The sequence below is a fragment of the Thalassophryne amazonica genome, chromosome 6 (assembly GCF_902500255.1).
Source record: "Thalassophryne amazonica chromosome 6, fThaAma1.1, whole genome shotgun sequence".
Classification (NCBI taxonomy): Eukaryota; Metazoa; Chordata; class Actinopteri; order Batrachoidiformes; family Batrachoididae; genus Thalassophryne; species Thalassophryne amazonica.
The window spans coordinates 40038913-40051179 of NC_047108.1; the positions used below are offsets into that span (position 1 = coordinate 40038913).

The following is a 12267-nucleotide window of genomic DNA, read 5'->3' on the forward strand; positions in this document are numbered from 1 at the left end:
TGTACATAAACACAGACACATTGCTGTATGGAGGAGCCAGTGTCGCAGACTGAACGGTCCCCCCTAAAAATCCGTAAGCCCTGCCTTCACTGCGCATGTGTCATTTCTGAGCGTCACCAGCATTTCGCCTATTATCACCTCGTTTCTACTTAAAGCTGCACTCTTTTGTACAACAATCATTTCCACATAAATTCAGCATTATTTCATAATAAAAGACGGAGGACCGATCAGAGCACGCAGCTGCTGCTGCGCCTACGGCATTTCAGAGCGTCAGTAACAACTCACCAATTATCGCCTCGTTTTCTGACTTGGGAAGGATTTAAGAGGTTTTACTTTGTCATCTGATGGTTAATAATCACATTAATCCATTTGATCGCTTTAAGCCCCTTTCACACCAGGCCCACTTTGAGTTGCATTGTACTTGGATTCAACCTAGTGCAAGACGATGGAGCTCAATGCCACAACACCATGAGGGACGCAAAGGACGAAGCCAATCGGGCGTCAAAAGTTAAACGTTTAATTTTTTATGCGTCCTGTGCTTGATGTAGAAAGGAAGTAGTTTCAATGCAAGTTAGGGCAAAGCAACGGAACTCAACGTGACTGGAAGCCACACCCTCACAATACAACTTTACCCGACGCAAATTTATGAATCCTGCTTTGTTCCATTGTTCCCGAAGTATAAATCACGCAGGATTGTTTTTATACCGTGTACTCTTGTTTCTTTTATATATTCTTCCCCTTGGGCAGATAATTCAGTGTTTCAGTGATGTGTCCTATCATCTGTATGCTGATGATATACAACTCTACTGCTCTTTTAAAACTACGGAACTTGGGAAACTGAACTCTTTAATGAGCTGTCTGTCACAGGTGAAGCAGTGGCTGAATGGAAATAGCCTTCAATTGACCTCCAAGAAAACTGAGACACTTGTTGTTTCCCCTGATGATGCCATTCCCAGCATCAAGCAGCAGTTGGGTGACTTGGGCTCGTCAGTTAAGACAAGTCTGCTGAATGTTGGAGTCATCTTTGATGAAGTAATGTCTCTTTCTGAGCATTGTAATAAATTAATTAGAAATTGTTTTTTTCACTTGCGGAATATCGCCAAGCAGCGACAGGTGGTATCTTGCCATGAGCTGGAGACAATCATCCACGCCTTTATCTCCTCACAACTGGACTACTGTAACAGCCTGTTTACCTGCCTTAGTAGAAAAGACCTTAACCGGTTACAGTACGTCCAAAACTCTGCTGCGAGGCTGTTGACTCGTACAAATAGGAGAGCTCATATTACCCCTGTCCTAAAGGCTCTCCACTGGCTCCCAGTTGAGTCTAGACTCACTTTCAAAATCTTGGTCCTGACGTTCCGAGCCCTTCATGGTCAGGCTCCCGGATATATTAAAGATCTGATTCAGCCTTATACCTCTGCCCGTAGTCTCAGGTCTTCAGGTCAGAGCCTGCTGATGGTTCCAAGAACCTGTTTTAAAACACGAGGTTACAGATCTTTTAAAGCCACAGCTCCTCGTCTCTGGAACGAACTGCCACTTTTCCTGCGTTCCCTGGAATGTGCTGAGACTTTTAAGAAGCATTTGAAGACTCTTCTCTTTAATAAGGCTTTTCAGAACTGACCAATTGTTAACCTTGTCCTTTGTTTTATGTATGTTTTATTATTTTTTATGGTATTTTAACCTGTGAAGTGCTTTGTGACCTATGTCTGTGAAAGGCGCTATATAAATAAAATGTACTTACTTACTTACACAGTGCAGTAAAACTAGATGTTCAAAAAATGCTGATTGGAGCCTGACTGCAGGCAGCTGCTCGCTCCTTAAATTCTCTCACAATTGTTTTTGAATAAAGTCCAAAGTCCTGCTCACAGACTGATTGCTAGAGACAGGACATGTCCACAAAATAGAGCATAACTCCAAACATCTCCACGGTTTCTCACGGATGGTTCGTTTGCGCACGGACGCAGCTCACGGTCAGAGAAGATAAACTATGACAGAACTTAGAGCACAGACCTGCAGCTCAGCACAAGACATACAAACTAGAAGAGAAATCAGAGCGCACACAGACTGGTTGCAGCTGAGTCTGTCTGCAGGTCCTCCTCTGTGTTGTCACCTCCTCTCTGCCCCCCTGCTGCGCGCACTTGATGCAGACATTCTTGCGTCGTCATGACGTCGCACGACGCAACTCAAAGTGGGACCAGTGTGAAAGGGGCTTTAGGTGTAGAGAGTCAGACACATACGTGCTGCAGTGGTCTGAAATGACGCATGCGCAGTAAAGGTGGACCAATTTTTAGGGGGGGACCGAACGGTAATTTCGGAGCTCTGAGACAAAGTCTCTTCACCCAAAGTGATCAAATGGATTAATGGGATTATTAATCAAGGTAAAACCTCTTAAATCATTCTAAAGTCAGTTGTAAGCAGAAACGAGGTGATACTTGGTGATGCATTGAAATGACCGATGCGTAATGAACGCATCAGTTAGCAGTTCATGTAGCTGCGGCGCTCTGATCGCTTCCTCTGTCTTTTATGATGAAATACTGCTCACAACAAGGCTGCGAGTGACAGTCTGTAGTGGGGGCAGAGCTGGCTGTTTGTATTTGTTAATGAGTGATGTAAATGGAGTCCAAGACATATTCAGCCATGTGGGAATGTGCTTGTATCCATCCAGTAATTTGTCTGAGGAAAACTGTTGTCAAACTCATGATTTACTTGTTGAATTAAAGTGTGCCATTACTTGTGCAGTGAATTATTTATTTATTTATGTATGTATTTATTTATTGGTTTCTCTGAAGTTGTAGTTACTCCTTTTTAATGTGTGATTAAAAAGGTTAATGTTTGAAAGTTTAATTTTGAGGAGCATGAATTGCCTTTTTTATTAAATGTCATAAAGACATTACAATATGTTAAAGGGTGTGAGTACTATTTATAGGCTTTGTGCATTGATTCTTTTCATACTTGTAATAGATTTGGATGAAACGGCCTCTGTCAGTGGGATCTTATTTTCTATTTTTCCCTTAAAGAGACCATTCTGGAAGACGGAAGACTGCTATTGGCGACATCGTTTCTCAAAGAATTGGTCACCTCTGTCCTCCCCTGGTGTGTCTCTCTGGTCCTACAAATTCCGAGGAACAGTCATTTGTTGCAGTGTCAAAAACAAAGTACATGTGGAAACTTTGAAGTGTGTGTACACTGTGAAGGGTGGCTGTGGGGTGAGGTAGTAGTTTGTATAGTTTTAGGATCACACCAGATCTGGGAGATAACTATACAGCCTACTGTCTTTCTTACGGCAACCAAACGACCACCTACAACATTGAGAGACCAGCCTGTGCCTCGCATTCTGTTGCTACGGTGACTCACGCCTCCCTTACCATTCGTGACCACCAGATAAAAAATTCCATCAAGTCATACAAGAGTTGTCATATGTGATAAATAAGATGTAGCACTCCAGTTCTCTGCTGCAAGTGAAAAATGAAAACAAAATTATGCTAGTAAGGAATGCTTCCATGAAATCACACTGTGCACCCTAGATACAGGAAATTACTGTAGCTCAGAAGTGTACTGCAGAATGACAGCGTGGACATTATAGTGTTTGGCCCAACAATATCTCTGCAGCAGAGGAGGAGGGTGGGAGCAGTGCAGCAGGCTGTGTTCCATCTGTGCTCCTTGCTGAGCGCCAGAGTGATGGATGAAACAAGTGTCAAGGCCATGCTTTAATACATGAGCACTTATAAATTGCTGCTCTGTGCTCACAAAAAAACAATATATGCGCATGTCAGCCAGCACCTTATGTATGCCTGGTTCACACGGCAAGATTTTAAAATTGATGGTAGGTTTTCAGTAACTGAGAAGCTCCACACATGGCCATTTCAAAAGTCATAGATGTAACAGTTTTGGTCGTACAGTGTGTGGTGTGCAGCCACATGGTAAAGACAACACACCACACAGGGACAGATTTCACTCACGAACATTCCCAGGTCAAGTGGGAAATCTTGTGAAACCTCTTGATAAAATGTGACTTCTGAGTAAACAATTTTTTGATTCCCCTCCGTGCTTCTGTCACTGTTCTGATTGGTGACACGTCATAGTCAACAGCCGGCGTGCTCGTTTGTGCTCGGGCCACACCCCACACGCCGGGATATCAGACAGTCAACATGTTGAGTTCAATTTAGAGTGCAGATTTGGTTTCATACGTTTGGTACCATTGCACTCTGCACCCACACATGCATGCACACGCACGCACATGCGCACGTCCTCGACACACACACACACACAAAACAAATTCACTATGCTGTCTGGAGGCTGTTGGCAGGAAATTGGAATAAAAAGCTGGACTCATTTCTGACGTGATTTTTTTTTTTTTTTTTTTTTGGTAGTACATGCACGCACAAGCGCCGACGAGGTTGCGTGTATGCGTGCACTCGTGTGGGAGATAATGACTCTCCCAAGACATAATTTCATTGAGCTAACTGATGCTGCTAATTTTTAACACACACACAAAACAAATCCACTGTGCTGTGTGGAGGCTGTTGGCAAGCAGTTGGAATGAAAAGTTGGACTCATTTCTGACGTGATTTTGATTTTTTTTTTTTTTTTTTTTGCTGCACTGAGGACGTACACAATCTATTTTTTTTTTTTTTTTTTTTGGTAGTACATACACGCACAAGCGCTGACAAGGTTGCACATATGCGTGCACTCACGTGGGAGATAACGACTCTTTCGAGACATAATTTCATTGAGCTAACTGACGCTGCTAATTTTTAACACACACAAAACAAATCCACTGTGCTGTTGGAGGCTGTTGGCAGGAAGTTGGAATGAAAAGCTGGACTAATTTCTGACGTGATTTTTTTTTTTTTTCGCTGCACTGAGCACGTACACAGTCTTTTTTGGTAGTACACGCGCCAACCCAGTTGCACATGTGTGCGTGGTGGACAACGACACGATGATTTGATTGAATTAACTGATGCTGCTAAGTCTTGTAAAACACACACACAAAATCCACTCTGCTGTAAGCCGTCTGGATGCATGAAGACCTATTCACATGAAACGTTGACGTGATTTTTGATCCGAAGTCAGTGCACAGCGTCACTGGACTAGATGTCACAATTTGGACTTTAGCAGCAGTGAAACACCAAAATGTAAGTCCCTTTTCTGTTTACTTACACGTCAAGCAACCCAGTCCAGTCAAAGATTCAAGCTTCTCTACTCCCTTTTCTGTTGTTTATAAATTAATAAAATATCAAATGACATGGATCTGTTTTAGCTGTTATATAAAACAAATAATGAATGTTTTTACGTTCTTTCAATGGAACAAATATTTAATTCAGTGAAAGCTGGAACATACCATTCAACTTGGTTTCGCCTTGTTGAATGGTATGTTTCAGTTTTCACCTCATGAAGTATTCGTACCATCAAACTCATAAACATTCATTATTTCTATATTTGAGGTCTGAGCGGTCCCAACGTCCTTCCAGGCAGACTAGAGCACTCTCAACACACCACACACAGCAGGACTATCTGGTAAGATTATCTTTAGAGCCATCACTGTAGTCGGGATGTCCTTAACTTACTCGATGCCATTGGCTCTTAAACGCGTCTTTTCCAATAGTAACGCTCAGTGCCAAAGATTCTTTTTTTTTTTTTCTGATGATAAAGGAAAGTCTAAAGTTTCTTTTGGTATGTTTGTTGTTGACATGGACATAGAACTCAGTTTTCTATGGGTATTGAAAAAACACTCAAATGCGGATAAAATCCTGGCACTGGGATGTTCTGAACTTTGAAAATGGCTGGCACTCAATGAGTTAAGATTGTCAGAAAGGAAGGCCAGGCCACAAATCAGTGTAATCATCTTGCCATGGGAACCAGGCATCAGACAGCCCTCACACCAAATGTAGTCGTGGGTGACTTGGTTGGCTAATGGTTGGCCATATGCTAACCATTAGCCAACCACTGCATTTGGCCAAAATGTCAACCAGAAAGTCAACCAAAATGATGTATCTCTTGAACTTGACTGAAGTAAGTAAACAACTTGAATGAAGTAAGTAAATGGCCACTGTCACTCTGTGTGGGTGTGTGGTCAACAATTAAGGTCAGAGGTCGAGGTCGCTGGTTCCATACCAGTGTAAAGAAAAATTTGGTAATTTTATGGATTTTTCATTTATTTATTTTGTGGGAGTGTGAACTTGACTTTAAAAGCAAATATTTTCTCTACATGTCTGAGATGTGACTGTGATGTTGCTGTTGATCTCACTTTTAAGTCTGTTTTTATAGTCACGTTTTTTCAGCCATTTTATATTATCTATGCTTTGTAGCCCTTTTGACTTTTGATTTTTTTTTTTTCAGTTTGCATTTTCTTCTTTTTATGTGTTCCACAGTTAAAGATATTAAATAATTTAAATGTCGATTTGTTTTCCCATGCACTTAGTAATGTACACTATTTCTCTAATCAAGCTACATTTTATTGGGATAACCAGTATGTAAACTAGCATGTTTCCACTGACTTGAGGAAATTCACTGATAAATGGCTGATTCTTTTATTGGTGAAAAACTACATTCTGACTGCAAAAATGAGAATTAAATCCCTCAAACCGTCAGTTCCGTCAGCTGCCTCGGTGAGCTGTAGAGATACTGTACTGTGATTGGACCGATCGAGGTGTGCGCGCTTGCGGGTGTGTGTTTTCCCTGACGTACTCCCCCACTGGTTAAGTAAGCACGTAAGGGGTGGGGCATAAGATCTTACCCCATTGTTCACATTCGTTGTGTGAGTAAGAGCTCTCACTCTGTCGACAAACCTTTGGCATCGGATGTGGAAAAAAATGCTAAAGGCTCCAAACTGCATCTCTAAATCGCTGTTTTTGCCCGCATGACAGGAAAAGGAGCTTTGAAGTGGACAGGATAGATGCACATAAGGGGCCAACGTGCGCTTTTGGAACCAAGAACCAAAATTTCCATGAAACATATTTAAAAGATGCTGATTCCAAAAATAGATGGAGACGAGCTGTAAAATGAATGGATCCATCTCTTTTTGGTCTTCAAAATGCTTGGGTGCTTGGGACTCCCTCAAGCTGGCAGCAGCGCGACTACGTGTTGCTGCGGCTCCCCCACCCTCACATAATTTGAGTTTGGACGTAATCTCGTTGTTGCACTCGTGTAATGACAATGACAATAAATCTCATCCATCCATCCATCCATCTCCAAAATAGGCATGTATGTATTGTCTACGTATTTTCATTTTATGCTCTTTTCAGATTGCAAATGTCGTTTTGTCTTTGCTAAGTTATACAGACCTGCTCCTATCACCCCATTTGTTTACCCGTGTTATTTGAGAGAGTCTGCAGTATGCAGCCTATGAAAAGCTCATTTATGTGTGCCCAGTGTTTGGGAAAGACTGACTGCTTTGACACCATTCTATAAAAATTAATTTGTTTAGGAGTTAAGGGTACATAAAACTGTTTTCCTGCTGGAATAATTTGTACTAGAAATATCTTTCTATCATCACACAAACTAGATAAACTCTTTGTTTTTTATTTCTTACCTGTCTTATTTTTTTAAAGGAGTTATAGCTTTTTGTGCAAACCACGTACAAATCAAATCTAGGTAAGGGGTGCACGCAAACAATTTGACCAAATGTGGTTAATCAGTGCAATTTCTTTCCCCACACAAAAATACAAATACCAGTCATTCAGCAGATGGCAATGATAAATATACAGCTCTGATTCTATTCTCACTTATTGCACTGTCCAGTGCATCAACAGAGCTTAGTGCGCTGGAGTGTGACCTTATAACAGCTGCATCTTCCTGTGCAACCCTTCTTGCAGTTGCACTTGAACAGTTCTCTACAAGCAGGTCCAGTTTCAAGCAATGTGGTCCACAAGGGACTCCAGTTCCTGCCTCGTGCTTGCACCATCCCCAGTCATCGGGGGATGGGAGTACAGGACATGGGACCATAGCCTGTCCCCACGCGTGTCCAGCCTGAAATACTGCCCACTTGCGATGCTGGTGCAAGGCTGCAGCACTAAGTGGGATGTGCTCCAGACTCCAATTTCCATTAGCAAATAAATGCTTCCTAGCTTCATTTACTGTTAATGTTGATGTTCGACTGTATATAAGAGTACAGTAAAGCATTTTCATGTTGGGTGAAGTCAGTGGAGCTGATCTTAGATACTGGCTTAGGCAGTTTGCTGAACACATTGCAATAGTTGATACAGTCAACAGTTCCCAGGCTATGACTTGAATAATTTTGAAAATGGCGGAAATCCACCATGTTGGATTTATGCAAATTAGACATAGAAGTGTTGGGCAGATCACTTGTCTCCATCTTCATTTGGAATCAGCATACCAAAAAAAACAAAAAACCCCAGTACACAAAGTTTCACACTTGGTTCCAAAAGTGCACAATGTTATGGTTTCCAAACATTATTTTGTGCTGTTTGATATGTTTTTCAAAATGTAGTGTTTGTGGTTATTTTGTGTTTATTGCACCTCAAACAGTATTGAATGTTGAATCATTGGAACAGTCTGAAAAGTTTTTTGACATTTTGAAGGAAAATTATTGTATTTATAACTCACTACAGGTATATGCAGAAATCATGCAAATAAGTTAGAACTTAAACTAAAAACTACATGGTAAATGCCATAAAGAAGGAGCACTACTACAAAGTTATCACAAGAATGCTATACTTATTCCCATGGTGGACCTTAGGGGCCGTTCAAAAATTACAGAATGCAAAAATAGGCCATTTTTGGACAAGCCCCTCCCTGTTACATATAACTTGATCTTACACCCCCCCCCCCCTCACTTTTTCATTCTAAGTGACACTCTGTGTCAGTGACCTTGTAATTTGTTTAAAAAAAATTGTGTAATTTAATTCCTGTCTGATGCCTTGCACAATATAAGTTTTGTTGGTGCGCTGTCTGCCCTGGGAAGCCTGAAGTTATGGTTTTGCTTGGAGACTTCAAAGAGATTATATTGTACATTCTAAGTGACACTGTATCAATGACCTTGTAATTTGTTAAAAAAAAATTGTGTAATTTAATTCCTGTCTGATGCCTTGCACAATATAAGTTTTGTTGGTGCGCTGTCTGCCCTGGGAAGCCTGAAGTTATGGTTTTGCTTGGAGACTTCAAAGAGATTATATTGTACATTCTAAGTGACACTGTATCAGTGACCTTGTAATTTGTTAAAAAAAAATTGTGTAATTTAATTCCTGTCTGATGCCTTGCACAATATAAGTTTTGTTGGTGCGCTGTCTGCCCTGGGAAGCCTGAAGTTATGGTTTTGCTTGGAGACTTCAAAGAGATTATATTGTACATTCTAAGTGACACTGTATCAATGACCTTGTAATTTGTTAAAAAAAAATTGTGTAATTTAATTCCTGTCTGATGCCTTGCACAATATAAGTTTTGTTGGTGCGCTGTCTGCCCTGGGAAGCCTGAAGTTATGGTTTTGCTTGGAGACTTCAAAGAGATTATATTGTACATTCTAAGTGACACTGTATCAGTGACCTTGTAATTTGTTGGCAAATATTGCAATTTAATTCCTATCTGATGCCTTGTTTTGCTGGTGTAAAATACAGATTCTTTTTTTTAATACTCTGTAACATCTGTAACATACGTGGGTCAGGATTTTATCCACACACTCTGAAGTTTACAGTATGTGTATTATGTGTGCAGACATGCTACAAAAAAGTGAACAAGGTAAATGTGACTTAACATTTTCAGTTTGAATTCCTTTGAGTGAACTATTCTGAAGTTCAAATAAACTTCACAATTTAGCCAGTGAGCAAACAAAAGTTGACAAGTATTAAACAACAATGGAAACTAAATGGGAATCAAATATAAGCAGAAAAAACAAATGCATTAGAAACAGGGAGTAATGTAAAACATACAAAAATAACATGAACAGAGTGATAGATTTGTACTCTGCATTGATTTCAGTGCTCCAAAGTTATGAAGGAACACTTGAATGAGAACTTCCACGTACAAGTATGAATAAGATAATAACCAGCTTGACAGAAATATTTACACTGTCCATAAAGTACACATCAATAAAAAGTACACAATATATTTAAAAGAAATATGTGTTCACTGGTAACCGCATCAAGATTTAAAGATACAAAAAAGGTGACATGAACATTTTCTAAATAGATGTTCAGTTTAAAGGAAAAAAACGCATAATAAGCTTGGAATTTAAATGTTTTGTGTGGAAAGCTATTACCAGAATAAACTGAAGATGTTATTCTAAAATGGGCTTCTTAGATTTTTAGGGCAACAGGATGTTATTTTAAAGGAAAACTTTCTCCTTAAGGAGACCTCTATGCTGTATCCCAAACACAATGTACAGTGAAATCGCGCCCCCCCCCCCCCCCCCCCCAAAAAAGTTTTGTTTATAAACCAAATTTATCACATTTCTTCTAAAAAACAAACCAACTAAAAACTAATCAACTTTAAGAGAACTGGCAGTGGGCAGTTGTTTGTACCATCAGAATAAAGGAGCAGCAGGAATATGGCTTTGCAAGATTTATTTTTCTTGAAGGGAAAGTATTCACTGTAAAATCAATGGGCAGCAAATAGATTTTAATCTATCTGGTGTCAATAAGTAATGTACAAATATCCTATTGGTTATGTAACAGATTTGAAGATGGACTAAAGAGCTGTGGAGATGAAAAGCACACTTCAAAATCACATTTTGTGAGGGATGTGGCGCCACATAGATTGAGAAATATATTCATTCAACCATTTAACTTTAAAGGCAACAATGACGGATTCAAATCCGCCTCTTTTGGTTTTGATCATAACATACAAACATACAAATCCCACCGAGCGAACGGAACTACAAAAAGGTAGCATCGCTCTGTAGCATATACACTGACCTGTATATATTACTGGATCGCTCATTGCGCCCCCCGAACACACACACACACACACACACTACAATCCGCTGAAGCAAGCTGGCGGCCATCTTGTCACTCCCAACTTAACGCAGACCGCACACAGCTTATTAGAACATCAACAATTTCAAGTAATAACAGCTGATTCTCATTTACTTATTTTTGTTCTTCGAATAATGTAAGATTGATCCCTCCTAATCTATGCCTGACATAATTAGCTATTTGATTTATTTTCTTTTATTACTTTAACACTTTCTTCCCTTCAATTCTCACTCATATCTCACTGGGACAAATACTCAATTCTAAATTATCATTCTTTAACCAAAGTTTATACAAGTGTTGTGGAATCATCAGCAAGCATATATATGTATGTGCGTGTGTGTTGGTACAATATCATGAACAAAAGTGGATGGATAACAAAATTCATGATGGATAATACAGAAATAGTGTTTTTTTTTGTTGTTTTTTTAATAGTTGCACTAAAACAATAAAACACCACTTAACTAGCTACAGGAGAGTACATTTATACACACAGCTCTGTGAGCTTCAGCCTAATATAAGTAATAAAACTCGTAATAACACCTAAAGCTCCACAACTATGCTCAAGCAGACATAAATGTCTTAAAATAGTTCGTCCAACACAAAACAACGTGGCTACTACACATGTGTTAATAAGCCACTTATTATCATGCCTATAGGCTGGAATAAGGGACATACTCACAGGTGAAATGTTCGTCCACAGTCTTTGATCTGGCGATTTGCGCAGTTTATAGCTGCACGTGAAGACATTTTTAACAAAAAAAGTACTAAAGTTGCGTGCGCCTCAATAAAGATCAATAGAAAAGTGCGTTCAGGAGCAGGACATCGGAGTGGTAATATGGCGGCCGGTTTGCTTCAAAAATATTGGCCAATGAGCGATCCAGTGTTGTATACAGATCAGTGGGCGTATACGATCTTTGTGGTGGCGTCACATCCGGCTCTGAGACGAACATGGCGAACATTCGTTGTATCAAGGTGAGGAAAGGAGTAAAAAGTCGTTTTCACGCCGCACTCTGAGCTTATGTTGCCTCAAAGCTTAGTGAAAGGTGTGCGGTGATGAGCGGCAGCTGTCTGCGGGCGCTGCCGTGTTTTTAGCTTGGAGGTTTTTGGAGCTAACCTCCATGAGGAGAGCAAACCCACTTACTTAACTGAGTGTTAGGATTGTCAGTCACTGACTGTTTATCCTCTTCGTTAAACCCAGTACCTGTTTTAGTGTATATAATTATATATTGTCACTAAATTCCATTTGAGTCACGTTTCCAGTGCCGTTCGAGAGACGATTTAAGATGGTTCAAAGATGGAGCTGCCACAATTTCGGTGGGCAGGGCATTCCATGGATCCA

The 12267-nt window shown here is 40.2% G+C and overlaps 1 protein-coding gene across 2 annotated transcripts in view; it reads left to right on the forward strand.

Annotated features, from left to right (window-relative positions):
* hsd17b10 (hydroxysteroid (17-beta) dehydrogenase 10) overlaps positions 1-12267 on the forward strand; it is a 62422-nt gene that overhangs the window by 18572 nt on the left and 31583 nt on the right. Inside the window, exon 1 of one of the 2 annotated variants that reach the window (XM_034172033.1) lies at positions 11840-11900. The exons of the other annotated variant lie outside the window; for it this stretch is intronic. Coding sequence (XP_034027924.1) covers positions 11877-11900 — 24 coding nt within the window. The 5' untranslated portion in view covers positions 11840-11876. Of the gene's footprint in view, positions 1-11839; positions 11901-12267 lie in introns of those variants that run through there. 2 annotated transcript variants of the gene reach the window in all.